The sequence below is a fragment of the Dendrobates tinctorius genome, unplaced genomic scaffold (assembly GCF_039654945.1).
Source record: "Dendrobates tinctorius isolate UK_male_01 unplaced genomic scaffold, ASM3965494v1 ptg000331l, whole genome shotgun sequence".
NCBI lineage: Eukaryota > Metazoa > Chordata > Amphibia > Anura > Dendrobatidae > Dendrobates > Dendrobates tinctorius.
This window is the reverse complement of record NW_027361997.1, coordinates 1,450,822-1,473,201: the sequence shown is the minus strand read 5'-3', so window position 1 is coordinate 1,473,201 and position 22,380 is coordinate 1,450,822. Positions and strand designations below refer to the sequence as shown.

Here is a 22,380-nt window from a genome sequence, read left to right as displayed (position 1 = left end):
TCTTCACTATCCCGAAATCACCACTCTCTGTATCATCAGTATACAGACAGCGATTAATATATTGGTGTAAGATAGAGCCGTTGGCTCCAACTTCCACCAAAAAGCATGTGTGACTGACACGTATAGAGGGAGATATGTGTGGACTCATGTTGTATATAGAGGACTCACACTGAGTCTATGAGGGGTATCACACTGTATATAAGAGGCCATGTGTGGCCACATACTGTATTTAGAGAGACTATGTGAGAGCTCATAATGTATATAGGAGGCTATGTGGGGCTCATAATATATAGTAGGCTATATTTGGAGCTCAAAATGTATATATGAGGCTATGTAGGGGTTTATAATATATACAGGAGGCTATGTGAGGGCTCATACTGTATGTGGAGGGCTGTGTGGGGGGGGTCATACTGTATACTAGGGGCTATGTGTTTGCTCATACGGATAAGGAGCTGTTTGGGGGCTCATACATATAGGGAGATATCAGCATACTTAATTCTGCTCAATATTAAGTGATATCATTATTATTTTATATTAATTGTATTAACAATCATATTAAGCAAAATTCATTCAGACTATTGGTTCAGCCCTCCACAACAGTCACATTCTCTCATGTGGCCATTAGGGAAAATTAATTGCCCACCCCTGATATATACCATCATACATTATCCAGTAAATACCATTTGATGTCTGTATCACAATATATCAAATATTATCACATATTATATGTGCACAGACATCACATGGTATTTACAGGACATGTGACTGGTGTAATATCTGATGTCTGTAGTCAGTGTAATATGCACTAGTTACATATGATTCTGTATGTGGTATACTATATGCACAGACATCCCATATTATATACAGGATAAGTTGTTTATAAAATATCTGATGTCTGTATCACAGTATATCATACACCATCACGTATTATGTTGTATACTGGATGTAATATACTGTTACATAGATATCCAGTGTTAGGCCGGGGTCACATTAGCGTAGAGCATCGGATGCGATTTGTTAATGACTTTCGGCTCCTGCTCTGCTGCAACTGTGAGCCGAGTGTCAGCGCTCTGTGCTCCGATGGCCTCACATGAGATAATAGCAGCACAGCTGCAGAGAGACAGAGAAAGTAATTTCTCCATCTCCTCCATTGCCGTCATCCGTGGTAATTGCATTGCACTCAGTAAAATCTGAATGCAGTCCGCTGTTTCACACGTTTCATAGACTTGCATGAGTGCGTGTGATCCGATTCTTGCCATGATGAAATAATCACAGATCTGAACTGCTCTGTAGTATAACACTTGTCTGGGTGCTATGCGATGTTTTATCCCTCAGCCGTGTAAAACACTCATGTGACTTTGGCCTTTTGCACAGGATAAAATGTGCCTGGTGAATATCTGATTTCTGTAGTCATATTGTAATATATAACGGTCACAGGCAATCATATATATATATATATATATATATATATATATATATATATAATATCTGATAAGTGTAGCCATAATATATCACATAACAGTACAAACTGATTCGCAGGACATTGATCAGTCACGTCAGAAGTCCGTGGCCACCAGACCAGAGCCCAGCGAGCCTCCTCCTCTGACTCTTCTTTTGATTTCTAGTCCTTGCATGATGTCATCTTTGCGGCATGACACACACATGACATTGCGCCAGGTTCCAAATCAAAGGAAGAAGAAGAGGATGCCATTAGGTAGGAGGCTGTCACAGGGCGCTTATCCAGCAGCCACTGAATAGTCATTTGACCACTGGAACGCGGTCCTGTAAATTAAGTTGCTCGTCTCTGTATACCAGTGATATGTTGTCCTATGTATATTGTATGTGGTATACTGTGTGCACAGACATGAGATGGTATACACAGGATAATTAGCGACTGGCACGTCATATACTATAATATGGAGTTGAAATTTACAATGACGACTTTCTTGATTAAGTATGTTTGAAAACATACACAAAATAATAATTTCTAGGTATCTATCAACAGACCTATACTTCTGTGTGACTGCCTTTACTCTGCTATGTTTTTTAGGAGTGCAGAAAAGCACTTCATACCTTGTTTTACTACGTGTCTAAAAACGTACATCCACTTTAAAAATGGTGATATACAGTATAAGCATAACATGCTGCACATATATTCAGCACCATTGTTCTGCTCCAGACATAGTCGGCTCCATCTATTTCAAAATCCATATTTCAAAGTACAGATAGAATTCTAGAATGCATTTGGCCACTCATGACTCCTACAGTATTGTCATCATCACCATCTGACCGAGATGTTCTTCTGTTCCCACAGGTATCCATTGCTGAATTCCATCTCTCTCATGCTCCTGAATGCCCCATGTGAACTGCATTGTATTTTATATGGTATGCATTGCTTACCCATCTTCTTGTATCCATAATTGTACTCCATCTTGTTATCTTTGCCACACATCTAAGTGGTCTGTATAACCCCATCCCCCTTTTAAGACCTCTGCTTAACTTTGTGCATTTGGCCTGGGCAGTCACACCCCACTTTCACTCACACCTGATTGTCTTTAGCTGCACATATATTCAGCACCATGGGTCTGCTCCAGACATAGTCGACTCCATCTATTTCAAAATCCATATTTCTAAGTACAAAACTCTGAATTAGACCAGAATTCTAGAATGCATTTGGCCACTCATGACTCCTACAGTATTGTCATCGTCACCATCTGACCGAGATGTACTTCTGTTCCCACAGGTATGCATTGCTGAATTCCACCTCTCTCATGCTCCTGAATGCCCCACCTGAACTGCATTGCATTTTATATGGTATGCATTGCTGAATTCCACCTCTCTCTCATGCTCCTGAATGCCCCATGTGAACTGCATTGTATTTTATATGGTATGCATTGCTTACCCATCTTCTTCTTTCCATAATTGTACTCCATTCTTTGTTGTGAGCTAATTTTCTCGTTCACCTTTGATGTCCGATGAACTCCCTCTGCTGGTGAAAGGAAGTGGTGAAACTGATTTGGATGGGAGAAACCTGTCACCTGAACAGGTGGATTGCGATTGGACATCCGGAATCTCTGAGTGGATATAAGGCAGCCGACGCCCTGTAGGGTTGCTGGTGATTTCTCTGCTCTGAGCTCTGGCCTCCAGTTCAGTTCCTGTCTTCTAAAGCTAAGTTTTGCTCTGTTATTGTTCCATGAGATTTTGTCTGATTTGCTTAGTTTTGTGTTCTGCCAGCCCCGGCTGTGGTTCTGCTGAATTTCCATTTTTGTCCCTGATCGGTTAAATCTCTTTTGCTCTGTCTTCAGAATATATCGGAGTGCTGATATAGGTATTTTGAAGTCTAGTGACTTCAGGGCCGTTTTTCCTATCAGACGTGTTGGGACATTTTTGGTAGGGTTTTTGCGGATTGCAGCCAGCATCTTTTCTGTCCTTTCCTATCTAGTTAGTTGGGCCCCATCGTTTGCTCTGCCTGTCTTTCTGTCTGTGTTTGTGTTTTCATCTGTTTTCACCGACAATACATGTCGGGGGCTGTCTATTGCTTTGGGGTCTGCTCTGGGGCAGTTTAGATTTCCCCTTTCTTTCTTTAGGCTTATTTAGTTCTCTGGCTGTGAAGAGGCATCTAGGACAACTGTAGGAATGCTCCACGGCTACTGTTAGTTGTTGTGAATAGGATCAGGGGTCTGCAATCCGCTAGCTACCAACCTCTCCGGTTTTCTGGACTTAGCTTGCATTTTTGTTTTTTCCTCCTCCGGTGACTCATTCATAACAATTCTTGTTATCTTTGCCACACATCTAAGTGGTCTGTATAACCCCTTCCCCCTTTTATGACCTCTGCTTAACTCTGTGCATTTGGCCTGGGCAGTCACACCCCACTTTCACTCACACCTGACTGTCTTTAGCTGCACATATATTCAGCACCATGGGTCTGCTCCAGACGTAGTCGGCTCCATCTATTTCAAAATCCATATTTCAAAGTACAGATTTCTAAGTACAATACTCTGAATTAGACTAGAATTCTACTGTAATTGACTGTAAGGTAACGGACTATAACACCACAACAATGTTTTGCCTTCTTTTTACTATCACCCCCATACTACTCTATTTCTCCCTAACTCCTGCAATCCCTCCACCCAGGAAGGAGCTTGTCATTTCCGCCTCCATCCTTCCCAGACATCTCACCTCTTCGTCACAACTGTTCCTCCGCATACAATCCTTTTTCTCCAGACACACACGACGACATCATGTCCTATCCTGCTCCCACCTTCTAATGCTCGGTCTATTTCTCCTCATTGCTGGCGACGTATCCCCAAATCCTTGCCCTCCTCAACACATCCCTACACTCACTTCTATCACCCTGCCACGATCCTCTACACATCTTCACAACCATGATAACCTCATACCCATTCATCCAGCCCCCACTCCCCCAACCCCCTTACCTGGAGCCCTATGGAACGCACGCTCTGTCTGCAACAAGCTATCATTTATCCATGACCTCTTTATCACCAACAAACTCTCCTTCCTTGCTATCACTGAAACCTGGCTCACTCCCTCTGACACAGCCTCTCCAGCTGCGCTTTCCTATGGTGGATTCCATCTCTCTCACACCCCTTGCCCCAGCAACAAACGTAGGGGAGGAGTTGGCTTGCTCCTGTCTGATACCTGCTCTTTTACCCCAATTCCTCTGCCACCCTCCACTACTCTTCCCTTGTTCGAGGTGCACTCCGTCTGCATCTATTCCCCCTCCAACCTCCAACTGGCTGTCATCTACCGCCCCCCAGAACTAGCCATCTCCACCTTTCTCGACCACTTCACCACCTGGCTACTCCATTTCCTTTCTGCTGACATCCCCACCATCATCATGGGTGACTTCAACATCCCCATTGACACTTCCACCCTGGCTGCCTCTAAACTTCTATCGCTCACGACTTCCCTCTGCCTCACTCAATGGTCCTCTGCGGCCACTCACAAAGATGGTCACACGCTGGACCTTATCTTCACCCGTCTCTGTTCCCTCACTAATCTCAATAACTCACCCCTCCCCCTATCTGACCACAACCTACTGACATTCTCTTCCCTCTCCTCTCCTACTGCGCAACCCCCGCTCCATAAACTCGCTCACCCTCGCAGGAATCTCAAACACCTCAATTTACAATCACTCTCTGAGTCCCTTCTCCCTCTTACAGACATAGCTTCCCTTCATGACACAGATGCTGCTGCCACTTTTTATACCACAATAACAGCAACACTTGATTCAGCTGCCCCCCTCACGCAGAGCAAAACTTGAACAATCAACAGGCAGCCCTGGCTGATCAGCCTGACCAAAGAACTGAGACGGGTTTCCAGAGCCGCTGAGCGGAGATGGAAGAGAACCCATTCTACTGAGCACTTCAGCGCATACAAGCAGTCCCTTGCCAACTTTAAGTCCACGCTCTCTGCCGCAAAACAAACTTACTTCGCATCTCTCATATCCTTCCTGTCTCACAACCCTAAACAGCTCTTCAACACTTTCAATTCTCTACTCCGTCCCACAGCACCTCCTCCCCCTCCTTTCATTTCTGATGAAGACTTTGCCTCCTTCTTTAAGCAGAAGATCGACACAATCAGACAAAACTTTGGCCTGCAGCCCTCAATGCCGCTCAGCCCTGTTCTGCAAAAGCCAGCTTCTCACCATGACAGAAGATCAGCTCTCCACCCTTCTGTCAAGATCACACCTCACCACTTGTGCCCTCGACCCATTCCTGTCTCACCTCATCCCTAACTTGGCCACAGTCTTCATCCCATCTCTAACACACCTCTTCAACCTTTCACTTACAATGGTGTCTTTCCCTTATCTTTCAAACATGCCTCAATCACACCCATCCTCAAAAAGCCCTCCCTTGACCCATCCTCTGTGTCTAACTATCGCCCGATATCTCTTCTCCCTTACGCCTCAAAACTACTGGAACAGCATGCATATCTTGAACTGTCCTCCCACCTCTCCTCCTGTTCCCTCTTTGACCGGTTACAATCTGGATTCCGACCGCATCACTCTACTGAAACTGCCCTAACTAAAGTCACTAACGACTTACTAGCCGCCAAGAGCAAGCGACACTACTCTGTCCTTCTCCTGGACCTGTCCTCTGCCTTCAACACCGTAGACCATTCCCTCCTGCTGCAGACTCTCTCATCTCTTGGCATCACAGACTTGGCCCTATCCTGGATCTCATCATACCTAATAGACCGAACATTTAGTGTCTCCCTCTCACACGCCACCTCCTCACCTCGCCCCCTGTCTGTCGGTGTTCCTCAAGGCTCTGTCCTAGGACCCCTACTATTCTCCATCTACACCTTCGGCTTGGACAGCTCATAGAATCCCACGGTTTGTAGTATCACCTCTATGCCGATGACACGCAGATCTACCTATCTGGACCCAACCTCGCCTCCTTACTGACTGAAATCCCGCAATGTCTGTCTGCCATCTCAGCCTTCTTCTCTGCTCGCTTTCTCAAACTGAACATGGACAAAACAGAATTCATCATCTTTCCCCCATCTCACTCTACTCCTCCACCAGACCTATCCATCCATGTCATTGGCTGCTCTCTTTCCTCAGTCCCGCACGCTCAGTGCCTTGGGGTGATCCTCGACTCTGCGCTCTCTTTCAAACCACATATCCAAGCCCTCGCCTCCTCCTGCTGCCTCAAACTCAAAAATATTTCCCGGATCTGCTCATTCCTCAACCACGAAACCACAAAAACACTAGTGCATGCTCTTATCATCTCCCACCTCGACTACTGTAACCTCCTGCTCTCTGGCCTCCCCTCTAGCACCGCTCCAGTCCATCCTACACTCTGGTGCCTGACTCATCCACCCGTCTCTCCGCTATTCCCCAGCCTCCCCCCATGCCAGGCCCTTCACTGACTTCCTATTGCTCAGAGGCTCCAATTCAAAACCCTAACCATGACATACAAAGCCATCCACAACCTGTTTCCTCCATACATCTGTGACATGGTCTCTAGGTACCTACCCGCACGCAACCTTCGATCATCTCAAGATCTCCTTCTCTACTCCCCCCCTTATCTCTTCTTCCCACAACCGCAAACAAGACTTCTCCCGTGCTTCCCCCATACTCTGGAACTCTCTGCCGCAACACATCAAACACTCACCATCAACGGAAACCTTCAAGAAGAACCTGAAGACCCACCTGTTCCGACAAGCCTACAGCCTGCAATGATCTTCGGTCTACTGAACCACCGCACGACCTGCTCTACCCTCTCCTACTGTATCCTCATCCATCCCTGTAGACTGTGAGCCCTCGCGGGCAGGGTCTCCTCTTCCATATGTACTTGTGTGTCCCTTGTCTTACACATGTTTATTATACTTGTCTATATTTCCCCTTTTCACATGTAAAGCGCCATGGAATAAATGGCGCTTTATAAATGCATAATAATAATAACATGTATTATGTGTGACCACTAGTGATGAGCAAACGTGCTAGGATAAAGTCTTATCTGAGCACGCTCGGGGGTTATCAGAGTATCTTGGGCGTGCTCCTATAGTATGCTCGAGTCTCTGCGGCTGCATGACTTGGAGTTGTTAGACAGCCTGAACACATGGGGATTCCCTAACAAACAGACAATCCCCACATGTTTTGAGGCTGTCTAACTTGCAGTGAGACAAAAAAAACACTGCTAGTAGTGTTTTTTTTTCCTGTTGCTGCAAGTACCGCATTTACCAGATCGCGGAAAAACCGCAAGTGCTGTACATGTCCACAAGTCCCATAGGGAATGAATGAGGTCGAACGCAGTGTTGCCATAAGTGATCTGTTACGCGGCAGATGCGGAATAACTGCTGGATCTGCCGAGAATGGCAAAAAACTGATGTGAAAGTAGCCTAAGTTACTGCCAACAGTGTCTGCATTAATCATACTCACCAATGTGGGAGGAAGCACTAAAAGTGCCTAGAGCAGCATAAACTCTAAATACGGCCCTGGCAGAGAAAACTAATGTCACCGCTGCAGATAATTGACATGCTGCGGCTTCTAAACCCGCATTGCGTGTGAGTTTTCACAGCATTAAACAGAAGCGCTGTGGGCATGGAATTTCTATAAATCCCATCCACTGTGCTTCTAATGTAGAACACAGCGGTTTGGACACAGCGCAGGTGAACTGTGTCCAAAACACTGCCGTTCTTGATTATGGGCATTTTTTGCACCAAAAATGCAGCAAAACCTGATAACTGAGCTTTTTTGCTGCGTTTTTGCACTTAGGCTGGAGTCACACTGCCGAATTTCTCAAGCGATAATCGCATCGCATAGCACGGACTGGCCGGCACCTCTCCTGACCTGAGCATGACAGCATGATGGATTACTATGCAGCTGTCAAGCTCGGGTCAGGAGAGGTGCCGGCCAGGGCAAATTTTACGATCCGATTCTCGGATGAAAAATACGCCAGCGTGTCTCTGCCCTTACTTTTTGCTTACTATGGGTGAAAAAATGCTGAAAGAAGTGACATGCTGCAGTTTTCCAAATTAGACAGGAAACAAACCAATGTGTGTGACTGAGATTTCTGAAATCTCATTGCTTTTGCTGGTACTGCAAAACACAGCTTAAAATTTGCACAAAAAAGCAGCAAAATTGCAACGTGTGAACATAGCCTATGGGGCCTTTATACTAGAAGACTTCCTGAACTTCCATATTATTTTAAAAACTGCACAACTCAAAGTATTCAAAACTGCTGTCACAAAGTTAAATAACCCTTCAGGGCTTCATTGAAATTAAAGTAAAGGTAAAATATACCTTTTTCCAGTAAAATGTTGCTTTAGCTCAAAGTTTTTCATGTTCACAAGTGATCATGCCCAGTGGGCCCCAGAGAGAAGGAGAGAGAAGGAAAATAAAAAAAAAAAACCAGGGCCGGCGGCACCACCCAGTGAACCCAGGAAAGTCCTGAGGCCCTGGGCTAGCGGGGGGTGGGACACACACTATTATACCCGTGAGTCAGGGGAGCCTGGTGCCAGTGCTGGCACCAGCCCCCTCCTCTCAAATACTCACCTCTCCTTGTTCCCAGCAGCTGCAGTGTCTTCAGCACCCTCTGACTCTGTGATGTCTCAGGCCAGAGGGTGCAATGACATCATCACAGTGCACGCATCCTCTCTGTCCTGAGCACTGCAGAGTCAGGAGAGACAATGAGTGTACCGGACCTGCGGCGGGAATGGGAGAGGTATTTGATTTTTTTATGTATACAGCATTATATTGGTCCCATTATATACTGTATGGACTGTTATATGGGGCCCATGATATACTGTATGGAGTATTGTATGGGGCCCATGATCTACTGTATGGATGAGCATTACATCGGGCCCATGATTTACTGTGTGGAGAATTACATGGTGCCCATGATCTACTGTATGGAGGAGAATTATATGGGGCCCATGATCTACTATATGGATAATTACATGGTGCCCAGGATCTACTGTATGGAGGGGAATTATATGGGGCCCATGATCCAATGTATGGAGGAGCATTATATGGGGCTCATGATCTAATGTATGGAGAAACATTATATGGGTCCATGACCTTCTGTATGGAGAAGCATTATATGGGGCCCATAATATACTGTATGCAAGAGCATTATGTAGGGCCCATGATATACTGTATGGAGGAGCATTATATGGGGCCCATGATATACTGTATGGAGGAGCATTATATGGGGTCTGTTTTGCCCATTCATGTGCAGCAAGTATTCTCATAAGTGATGTACCAGCTATAACCATTAGATGTCATAGTTGTCCCCTTTTTCTCTTCCTGAATTTAGAAACCTCTTCCTTTTAAGAGCTTGTTCTGTTTAGAACCACCCCTTCAGTTTCCCGAGAAGTTGTTGCCATTTCTCCCTGGATCTCTGAGTTACACACATGTGTTCCTGCTCCCTGCAACTCACTGCTTCTGTCAAGCAGATTCTGGTGAGGGTTTAATACAGTTATGTGTTTAATGTATCTGTGCTAGCTAGATGTAATGGTCTTTACACAGCCTGTTAGATAGATGCATCTCTGTTTAGGTTAGTGCAATGCTGCAGCCTAAGTTTGCTTAGATATCCTCTTAACTGCATTATGTGTTGTATTGTGCAACCTCTGTAATACTCCTGATGCTGATGTAATAGCACCCTGTATTACTGCTGCTGTTTTGTTATCTGCCAGTACTGATGTACTGTACTGTCTATTTCTTTGTAGTTTTTACCCGATCTCCTCCACTATATCATCCGATATCATCCACCATTATTGTTCTCCGTTACTAAGTTCATCATCATCTCAATAAATATAGACTTAAGCACCCATACAGTCTTTTTACTGGGAGTGGATGAAGTTTTTAGCCGTATGCTGGAATCCACACAGCGTCATACGTGGAAGAAGGTAGAACAGTAAAAACGGACCGCCAGTCGCAGGCAGTGGTTACACAGCCTGTGTGGACCGCTATCACCCAGACTGCACCACATATGGGTATTACAGCAGTCGCAGGGGACAAGAGTCCAGAGCCCAGTGAAAACGGAACCGCCGGTCACAGGCGGTGGTTACACAGGCTATATGAGACTGCTATCACCCAGACTGTATTGCATATGGAATAAAAAGAGAGAGCCAGCACTGCCAGTGGTCAGAACGCATAACATGAGGTGCATATGCACGTGCCGTGCACGCTGGGTCATGTTCGCTATCTTTTCTGTGTTTATTGTGATTGATCTAGGCTGCTGTGCACACTCACGGCAGCCCCGCCCTGCCCCAGGCTTTATTTATTTTTGCATCCATGTCTGAGCCTGCATTGCCCTTCATCTGTGTTTGCTGGTCAGGCAGTGTGTGGAGGTCAAACCTGAGATGTCTGTGTTCAGACCTGGTTGGCCTTCATCTGCACCTGCTCCATCTGGCTGCACAGGAGTGATGCAGATATGCTTCAGGTATGGATTGCATTTGATATGGTCTTGCTTTTAAAACATTTAGGAGGCCGCAATGGCACAGTGAATAAATAAAAATGTAGAGTAGGACCCCCCATATGAGATTGCCTTGGCGTGGCGGGGTGGCTCAATATATTGATCAATATTTTGCTAAATGTCTCATTTTGAATGCAGTAAGATATGTGCATATGCACCTCATGTTATGCGTTCTGACCACTGGCAGTGCTGGCTCTTCTCTCTTTGTATTGCATATGGGTATTACAGCAGCCACCATGCAGCCGCAGGGGACAAGCGTCCAGGGCCCAGTAAGAAAAGATTAGTTGCCTTCAGTGAAACTGACAGCCGGTCACAGGCTGCAGTTGATCAGACTGTACTGGACCGATAACACCCACAGTGCTCCGCATACAGGTATCACAGCAGCCTCCATACAGCCCCAGAATGTTACTGCAGCCTGCCAAGAAGTGCTACATAATTCCAGCCACACGGAAGCCCGTCGCGCATAGACTCAGTTTCCCGCCAATATACTCAGCAGTACTCAGTTAAACGCACAATGTCTCGAAACAGCACATCCTCACTCAAAACGAGGTCAGGAGCAAGCTCTAGCAGGTCGTCAATAGCAGGGCTCGCTGCGGTCGCTCGTGCCGAAGCGGCCAAAGTGAGATCCTCCTTCGCCGAACAAGAGATGCATCTAAAGCTGAGAAAAACAGAACATGAAGCAGCGAAGGTACGCCTGCAGGCAGATCAAGATACGGAAAACGCACGCCTGCAAGCCAAAACCGCACATTTGCAGGCAGAGAGAGAAGCGGAAACTGGACGTTTGCAGGCAGAGCTATAAAAACTTGCGGCAGACAAAGAGACAGCTATATGACGTCAGCACGCAGCCTGTCACAGAACAGAGCGCTCTGTCACACCTGCAGTTGAACATTTTAATGACCACACCGAATATGAAGCCATAAGAGGACGCCGGGGAGCACAGGAAGGTGAGAAGAATCCCACCCCCTGTGATTGGGCAAGATAGTGGAAATATGGACTGACATAGGGGGTCCAGGATGGGGACATTATTAAAGTGGACATAGAGGCGCAGGACGGGGCGACATAGGGGCCTAAAATGGGTACATTGAATAAAGGGGCCCAGAATGGGGACATTACTGGAAGGGGCCCTGTATGGGGACCTTATTAAAGTGGACATTGGGGTTCACGATGGGGACATTAAATAAAGGGGCATCTTATTAAATAAAGGGGTGACATAATTACTGTTTGGAGGTCAGTATGAGGAACATGCATTATTGGTTTTTAGTGGCAAGTGGGGACATAATTACTGTAGGGGCCAATCAGGGGCCTTGAAAAATAGGAAAAGGGAAAGGGATTTGTGGTCACCAAAAATAGTCCTGTAAGCCGGTCATGCCTATGGATCAAATGGCTGACCACCATGTGTAGCAAACATAAGAAGAGAAGGAAGATCCGGCACTGAAGACTTGATAAAATCCACGGAAAAACTTTATTCACATATTTTCATAATAAAAACAGAAAGGGGAAGAAGACCCCCACACCTTACACGTTTCGAATCTCACAACAGATTCTTCTTCAGAGGAATAAGACAAAATGAATTGCAGACTAGTTATAAACATTCTCAACCAACCGAGAGACTCCACACATGTGTGTAATCAAAGAGGCAGGCAATTAAGCCCTCAAATTAGAATCATAGAATCGTAGAGTTGGAAGGGACCTCCTAGGCCATCTGGTCCAACCCCCTGCTCAAAGCAGGATTCGCTAAATCATCCCAGTCAGATGTCTGTCCAGCCTCTGTTTGAAGACTTCCATTGAAGGAGAACTCACCACTTCTCGTGGCAGCCTGTTCCACTCATTGATCACTCTAACTGTCAAAAAGTTTTTTCTAATATCTAATCTGTGTCTTCTCCCATTCAGTTTCATCCCATTGCTTCTAGTCTTTCCTTGTGCAAATGAGAATAAAGTTGATCCTTCTACAATGTGACAGCCCTTTAGATATTTGTAGACAGCTATTAAGTCTCCTCTCAGTCTTCTCTTTTGCAAACTAAACATTCCCAAATCCTGCAACCTTTCCTCATAAGACAGGGTTTGCAGACCGGTCACCATTCTGGTCGCTCTTTTCTGAACTTGCTCCAGTTTGTTGATGTCTTTTTTAAAATGTGGTGCCCAAAACTGGACACAATATTCCAGATGAGGTCTGACCAAAGAGGAGTAGAGGGAAATAATGACTTCACGTGATCTAGACTGTATGCTTCTGTTAATACATCCTAGAATTGCATTTGCCTTTTTTGCTGCTGCATCACACTGTTGACTCATATTCAGTCTGTGATCTATTAGTATACCCAAGTCTTTTTCACATGTGCTGTCACTTAGCCCTATTCCTCCCATTCTATATATGCTTTTTTCATTTTTATTGCCCAGATGTAGTACTTTGCATTTCTCCCTGTTAAAAACCATTCTGTTAGTTGCTGCCCACTTCTCCAGTTTATTTAAATCTTTTTGAATCCTCTCTCTCTCTTCTCTAGTATTAGCTATCCCTCCTAGCTTTGTGTCATCAGCAAATTTAATCAGTTTACCCTCAATTCCTTCATCTAAATCATTGATAAAGATGTTGAACAATACAGGGCCCAGGACAGAGCCCTGTGGTACCCCACTTGAGACATTCTTCCAACTGGATGTGCAGCCATTTACGACCACTCTTTGGGTCCGATCACTGAGCCAGTTATGAATCCACCTAACAGTTGCCTTGTCCATTCCATACTTAGTCATTTTTTCAATAAGGATAGTATGAGAGACTTTGTCAAATGCTTTGCTGAAGTCAAGATATACTATATCTACAGCATTTCCTTGATCCACCCAATCAGTTATACCGTCATAGAAGGAAATTAAGTTAGTCTGACATGACTTATTAGTTACAAACCCATGCTGACTGTTTGATCACTTCATTCTTATCCAGGTATTGACATACATGTTTAATAATTTGTTCAAAGATCTTTCCTGGTATAGAAGTCAGACTCACCGGCCTATAGTTGCCTGGGTCCACCTTCTTCCCCTTTTTGAAGATAGGAACAACATTTGCTCTTCTCCAGTCTTCTGGCACTTCTCCTGTTCTCCAAGAATTTTCAAAGATTATGGAGAGGGGTTCAAAAATTTCTTCTGCTATCTCCTTCAGTACTCTGGGGTGTAATTCATCTGGACCTGGAGACTTGAATTCATTTAGGTTAGCTAAGTGTTTCCTCACTATCTTTCTGTTTATAGATATCCTGGATTCTTCTATTCCCTTAATAGGACAGTGAATAACAGTTGGTGTTACATTTCCTTTCTGAGAGAAAACAGATGCAAAATAGGAATTTAAAAGTTCAGCCTTCTCAACATCCTGTCTTACCATTTCATCATTTTCATCCTGTAAAAATCCTATAGCATCTTTGACTTTTCTTTTACTTTTGACATCTCTTGCAAGCTTCAATTCATTTTCAGCTTTAGCTAATCTGATTTGTGCCCTGCAGGTTCTGCAGACAGCATTATATTCTTCTTTAGATATGCCTCCCTCTTTCCATTTTATAAACATTTTTTTCTTCCTTTTTAGCATGTGCTTAAGTTCTGTGTTCACCCATCCTGGTTTCCTTAAATGCTTCCTATTCTTCCCTCTTTTCAGAATTGTTAACAACTGTGCTTTGAGAATTTCATTTTTCAAGATTTCCCATCCTTCCTGGACATTGTTGTCTTTAAGGATATCCAGCCATTGGATCCCTCCAATTATCTTTCTGAATCCCTTAAAATCTGCCTTTCTGAAATCTAACCTTGACGTCTGAGTCTTCACAGGTCTTCCGCCTCTAGTTATCCAAAATTCTAAAATAGCATGGTCGCTACCTCCTAGGGTTCCAGCCACTTTTACCTCCTCAACCATTTCCTCCCTGTTTATAAGGATTAGATCCAAGGTAGCAGTTCCCCTTGTTTTCTCCCCTACCTTTTGGAAGATAAAGTTGTCAGCAAGAGAGGATAAGAATTTCCTTGACCTGTTAGTTTTGCCTGAGAGAGATTCCCAACAAATGTCTGGATAGTTGAAATCTCCCATGACAACTATGTCATATTTTTTGGAGAACTTGGCCATTTGATGCATAAAGAGTTCATCCATATCTTCAGCTTGCACAGGCGGCCTGTAGTAAATGCCTACAATGGTGTCCTTTCCATTGTTCTGTCCTTGTATTCTTACCCAAACAGTTTCCACAGAACTCCCAGTCTCTGAAGCTTCAATCTCTGTGCAGATATACGCGTTTCTAACATACAATGCAACACTCCCTCCTCGTTTATCAAGTCTGTTTCTTGCAAATAAGTTGTATCCTTCTAGTCTTGTATTCCAATCATGTGTATTGTCCCACCAAGTTTCAGTGATTCCAATGACATCATATTTCTTTTCCTGTGTTAGTAGTTCCAATTCTCCTTGTTTGTTGCCCATGCTTTGTGCATTAGTATAGAAACATTTTAGTTTGTGATTGGTTTCTCTTTCTCCAATATTTTTATTAATTAGATTCTTTCGTCTTTGTTCTTCCTTTCCACTTCTAATAGCAGAGTTCTCAATAGCATTTGTCAGGTGTATGGCTTTTTCTGGTCTTTTGCTTCCCTTCCCATGTTGTTCTAGTTTAAAGCTCTCCTTACAAGTGTAGCAAGGCGACTTCCAAATACATGCTTTCCAGTCTTCGTAAGGTGCACCCCATCTCTAGCAAGTAGTCCATCGTATAAGTAGTTCACTCCGTGATCCAGAAATCCAAATCGTTGCTGACGGCACCATCGACGTAGCCAGTTGTTCACCTGCAGAATCTTATTCCACCTCCTTGTTCCATGGCCATCCACTGGGAGGATGGAAGAGAAGACCACCTGCGCTCCCAGTTCTTTCACTTTCTTGCCTAAGTCTTCAAAGTCTCTGCAGATGGTTTCCAGGTCGTTTCTTGCGGTGTCATTTGTCCCCACATGTAGTAGCAGGAATGGGTAGTCATCTGTAGGTCTGAAGAGTCCTGATATCCTGTCAGACACATCTTTAATTTTTGCACCTGGAAGACAGCACATTTCTCTTGAAGTTATATCCGGTCTGCAGATAGCGGCCTCTGTTCCTCTCAACAGGGAATCCCCCATGACCACCACTCTCCGTTTCTTCTTCACAACATTTTTCTTTCTCCATCCAGGAGGACTCTGAAGGCGTACAAGGTTGCTGTTTGTTGGCAAAGTCTTATCCTGATGTATTTCTTCATCGTTTTCCTGCGTGAGAGCCTGGTACTGGTTTCTGAGCAGTATGGGTGCTGACTGCCTCCTGATCCTCCTGCTTCTCTGGGTCACATGTCTCCATTCCTCTGTTTCTTCAGGTGCACTTCGAATTTCTTCTCTTTCTGTAACATGAAGAGATAATTCTGCTCTGTCCAAGAACTCTTCACCTTCCTTAATGATCTTCAACGTAGCTAACCTCTCTTCGAGATTTTGCAACTTTTCCTCCAACAGGGACACAAGCTTGCATTTGTGGCATGTGAAGTTTGGCTTTTCCACTGGTAAATCTGTGAACATGTAGCAAGAAATGCAGCTCACCAAATGGCTCCTGGCCTCTTCCATCTTGAGATTTCTTAAAAACGATGAAAGATGAGCCAAAATTCGCGCGCCAATAGGCGCGTGGTTTTTCCGATTTCCTCTTTTCAGCTGCAACGGCCAAAACCCAGTGATCGTTGAGCTCGCGGAGACTCTTCACTTATCCCAGAAGGCACTGGGAATATGCAAATGATCTCATCAAGACTCTTCCCCTGGTTTTACCGGTGGAGTCGCTCACTTGCTTGAAAAAACACACCTGTGAAGGGTTAAAACTAAAATCAGAGCTGAAGTTTCATTTCTCCATTTCTCTGAAGGTTTTGTTTCTCCATTTTTGTTGCTGTAAGATAAATTTTTGTAATTAGGATGAAAAAGTTCAGGCTGTCATGAAACCAGACTGTTCCCATCAGGTGCAAGATAAGGGAACCGGGGGTGTAGAACTCTGAAGAATATACCAATATACTACTTTCTATGCTGTTTGGATATGGACATATATGCAGTTTCCGGTTTTATTGCAATATTATTGGCTTATAAAGTGAAATGATGCTATTGGTAGTTGAGAACTTTGCATAATTTAAGCAAAAGATTATAAAAGAAGTGGCTAAAATAAAGGGAACTAGTGATCTGTCTCGATCCTTCCGTACAGAGACCACAGTCTCCGTGTGGTCATTCCCAGTTGCTAGCAACACTCTGTGGATTAATTTGGAAATCACTGGATCAACCGTGAAGGGTTAATTTAGCCCTCCCTAAATAGTTACCTCCACAAATACTGATGTAAAATACTGACCAAATACTGAACGTGTGAACGTGGCCAAAGGATAAGTGATAAGTTATAGATTTCTGGGGGTCCGACTGCTGAGACCTGCACCAATCTGGAGAATGTGCAATTTTTATCCGTTAGTATGGAGCAGCATGTATGACTCAACCACTGATCCATTCATTTCCAAAGGGGCTACACTTGGTTTTCTCTGGAAGCCCCCAAAGAGGATGAATGGAGCTGCGGTCAGACATCCCACCTGCTGCTCCATTTTAAAATGGGGATATAAGTGTCCTGTCAGGGATAAAAGTTCCCCATTCTTCCGATCGGTGCGGTTTCCAATGGTCGGATTCCTCCAATCAATAAGTTATTGCCTACCTAACCTGTGGATCGGTGATAACTTGCTTTCATCAAAGAACCCTTTAATGCAAACTACCGTAATTGTGCATCCCAGTTATGGTATGTGCACAGTAGATGTGCAGGAGCTGCCTGTGTTTTACAATCGACACACCCCTATATCGGGGATAACGGCTAAGTTATTTGCATATAGCTGTAGGAAGGGTCCCTAGGATCAATTCCACCTGTGAGCCCCAGGTGTCCCGCGCAGCCTTCCCTCCTCTCTCCATGCTCCCGGTCCCAGTAATCCTTTGCGAGAATGACCGCGATGATGTCGAGATCTTGCAGGAGCGCGACGGCTCGCGGTCATTCACGCAAAGGATTACTGGGACAGGGAGCATGGAGAGAGGCAGGAAGGCTGCGCGGGACGCCGGAATGTGAGAATAACAATATTTTTTATTTTTTATTTTTTTTTATTATTTTTTACATTTTATTCTTTACTACTGATGCCGCATAGGCAGCATCAGTAGTAAAAAGTTGGTCACACTTGTCAGACACTGTGTTTGAAGAGTGTGACCAACCTGTCAATTAGTTCTCCAAGCGATGCTCCAGATCGCTTGGAAAACGCTAGCATTCTGCAAGCTAATTACGCTTGCAAATCGCTAGTTTTTCCGTGGGAAAATCGCGGGAATTTAAAATTCGATTTTAACTTTCGCGAGAGTTCCGCTACGTGTGAACGTAGCCTTAATCTTGGTTGAGATGTATGTAAATCGCTGCGGTCTGGTCCGATGGGCGGGGCTTATTCACCTTCCCTCCGCCCCCTCGGCTTGCTGATCGTAACTTCATCTGTGTATATCACAGATGCGGTAGTTTTTCCGCGCTTGCGCATTGAAAAGGCCTCCGGCGCTTGCGCAGTATGCTTTGCCCAACTGTGGGCAAAGCATATAATCAGTACTGCGCATGTTCCGGTATTTTTCAGCGCAATCTATGCCCCGGAAGTCTTCACATGCAAGACACTCTTCCTGGACGCCGGATGCATGCTAAAAAATACCGGCGCGTACGCAGTACCGATTATATGCTTTGCCCACAGTTGGGCAAAACATACTGCGCAAGCGCCGGAGGCCTTTTCAATGCGCAAGCGCAGAAACACTACGTGAACACAGGAAGAAGAATGAAGAAATGAGTAGAGCAAGACAGGGAGAGGGTGGAGAAGGCAAATAAGCCCCGCCCATTGGACCGGACCGCACTGCATCGCGGCAATTTACATACATCTCAACCGAGATAAATAAGGTATTTATGCATCAAAGCTGCGAGGTCAGGGGGGAACCAAAAGTCCTAATAGAATCCTTATGTGACACACAAAATTGAATGATATCTTTACATGATATCACTAAAAATGGGTGAAAGATTCCCTTTAAATGACCATGGCCGATGCAGCAGGGCATCAGCTGTAATGTACAGCTGACAACCAGTCAGTTGGAACCTGCAATGGGGCACTATTCACTTATTTCTAAGTGACGTAAAAAATGATGCTGAGGTATAAGGACCGTTTATGACCGGAGTAATAAGGCATATTGGATTTCTTTAAGGGGTTAAATATATACTAGGGGTAGGACTTGATTGTTGTGAACCAACTTCTATCTCAAAGTACAGATTTGTTCTCTTACGTATTGTCATATTGTAGTATCATTTTATATTGCACTTAAAGGGAATCTGTCACCTCATTTTTGCCCTATGAGATGCGGCCACCACCATCAGGGGCTTATCTACAGCATTCTGTAATGCTGTAGCTAAACCCATGATGTAACCTGAAAGAGAAGAAAAACTAGTTAGATTATACTCACCCCAGGGTCCGATGTGGTCCGATGGGTGTCGTGTGGTCCGGTCCAGCGCCTCCCATCTTCTAGCGATGACGTCCTCCTTCTTACTTCAGCCGTGGCACCTGCGCAGGTGTACTTTATCTGCCCTGTTGAGGGCAGAGCAGAGTACTGCAGTGCGCATGCGCCGGGAAAGGTCAGAGAGGTCCAGGGCCTGCGCACTGCAGTACTTTATTCTGCCCTCAACAGGGCAGAGAAAGTACGCCTTTGGCAGAAGTAAGGAGTAAGATGTCATCGCTAGAAGATTGGAGGCGCCGGACCGCGACACCCACTGCACTGGACCGCCCCCCCCCCCCCCCAGGTGAGTATAATCTAACTCGTTTTTCTTATCTTTCAGGTTACATCGGGGGCTTATCTATAGCATTACAGAAGGCTGTAGATAAGCCCCTGATGTCGGTGCCGGCAGCTCATAGGCCGAAAAATAGGTGACAGATTCCCTTTAAACATCCCCATAAAGGAGTCTACATTTTGATAGTTGGAAGAAATATGGCTATAACTTACCTGTACAAAACTACTATTTATTTTATTCTTGATGAACTCCCAGACAGACATGTCTTCATCCATAACAGTCACACTACTAAGTTTATTAGTTGTACCATTCCAAGTAATATCCACTTCTCCATCATTCTTCCCATGTATAAGGTGCTCTTTGGCTGCTTCATGAGAAATAAAAGGAAATATTATGCAGGTGATATACAAAGATCTAATCCACAGTCTTTTGGCAAAAGTGATTTAATAGAGACATTACAAAATAATCAAGAAAGTATTAAGCAATCTTTACTTCTATAATTGTTCTTTAAATATGGTATTTAAGGGGTTGCAACATTAATCTTTTACCAGGTGTGCAGGGATAGCCCGCCATGCCATTTTTTTGCAGTCACCAACATGCTGTATACAGTAGTTTCTATATCAGAGAGGTAAAACGAGTAGCATATTGCTGAGGAGCAGGTATTGATAAGCACAAATGGAGCACTGTAGACCCATATCTGGCTTCCCCATACCTCATGAGACTAGGGTTTCTTCTCCCCTTTTTAAGACTCCAGAAAGGAGGACTGGCGTGGTGGCAGCCTATTCATGCAGCCCTAGTTATTCTATTATAAGAGAATTGTGAAATACAGTCGGCTACTACAACAACCATACATCGTGTTCCAAATTACATTATGCAAATTAGATTTAAGTGTCATAAATATGTAATTATGTGTTTTCATTTAAACTTATGGATGGTATGGTTTGGTATGGGATGGTATGGTAAGAGCGATGGTCTCATCGCTCTTTGCATCACTGAAATCCATCTCAAACACCTGTGATAATTAGTTTGCCAGGTGAACCCAATAAAGGAAAACTACTTACGAAGGGTGTTCCACATTATTAAGTAGGCCACAGGTTTAAAGCAATATGGGAAAGAAAAAGGATCTCTCTGCTGCCAAAAGCATCATATAGTGCAATGTCTTGGACAAGATATGAAAACTTTAGTTATTTAACGAAAATGTAAACGTGATCATCATATTGTGATGAGATTTGTGGCTGATACAGAGCACAGACAGGTACGTGCAGATAAAGGCATAATGAGAAAGGTTTCTGCCAGAAAAATTCATCAGATTAAGAGAGGAGCTGCTAAAATACCATTACAAAGCAGCAAACGAATACTTGAAGCTGCAGGTACCTCTGGAGTCCCTTGAACCTCAAGGTGTAGGATCTTCCAGAGGATTGCATTTGTGCATAAACCTACTGTCATGATCACGTGTGTCAGGACGCAGATGATGCCGCAAGGCGAACCCATAACACACGTGACCCTGGATACTCCGCCTCCAGTGGGGCGCATTTAAATAATAAAACATGCAGGTGGATACGCCGCCTCCACATGGCAAATTTTGGTATTACACGTTATACAATAAATCTGGAAACCCCGCCTCCAGTAAGGCGCATTTAAATAATAAAGGGGGAACCTGGGAAACTTTAACAATGGTGGGCCCTGAAATAGGGAAAAGGGAATTGGAGACCTCCTGAGCTCCCCTGAGCCAGTGTCCCTGCACTCCTAACGTTCCCTATGCCGGTTTCGCACCGGGCGCCGCACGCGTACCTCAACGCCCTAGCTCGCCCTGACCCTAAACCCTCACTAGGGAATGGGTCGGTGCGGAGACTAATCCCACCACTGCACTAATAACACACATGAGGAAAGAGACAATACAGGGGAAACACCACTTAGCTTTGCTCTGTTGCGTGCGCTCCTAGCAACAGAGCCCTCCACCTGAGTGCATCTTCTCCTCCACCTGGATCCATCACCATAACAGGACCCTTCACCTTAGTGCAGCCTTGGAGCAGAGTCCAACACCAGTTGCAGCTGCTTAGAACCAGAGTCCCAAGGATGAGTTCAGCTGCTGACACGAAGTCGAGCATGCTTGAGTCCAGCTCAGCGGCCAAGTCCCACATGGTGAGTGCCACTCTCCATAGTCGCCACTCCACCAGCCCATGCAGACACTTCCCGCTGACACCATCACTGCGACTCCACCACGCCATGCCAGCCCTTCGTCCAGACACCATAGCTGAAACACATCCCCCCTGGCTAAGCTGCGCAGGACTCCTCACCAGCTCCATCCTTCCTCCAGGCTCTCCAAAAACAGAGTGAACACAAACTCACAATATCACAGGCAGTGATTGCACACCTCTAGCACACCTTTATAGGGTGTAACACCTGATACATGATTAAGTGCACAAAACCTAAAGTGCAATATCAAAACCACCACCGGGGACAGTCAAGACACCTTGGAACTTTCCAAAGTAAAAAAAGTTCACCCAGTGATTTAAAACTGTCAGATCACTTCAGATCATGACACCTACTATTCGGCCACCTCATGAAGACTAATTTTAACCCTTTTACGACTGCAGATATGCCTTTTAACAGCGGCAGTTAAGGGTACTT

The 22,380-nt window shown here is 44.7% G+C and overlaps 1 protein-coding gene across 2 annotated transcripts in view; it reads right to left on the bottom strand.

Moving 5' to 3' along the window:
• The window catches only part of LOC141074257 (antizyme inhibitor 2-like), a 211,896-nt gene that overhangs the window by 152,109 nt on the left and 37,407 nt on the right, over nt 1-22,380 (bottom strand). Inside the window, exon 2 of one of the 2 annotated variants that reach the window (XM_073561876.1) lies at nt 19,962-20,116. In XM_073561876.1, coding sequence (XP_073417977.1) covers nt 19,962-20,116 — 155 coding nt within the window. The remainder of the gene's footprint in view (nt 1-19,961; nt 20,117-22,380) is intronic. The other variant, XM_073561877.1, reaches the window with a different exon arrangement.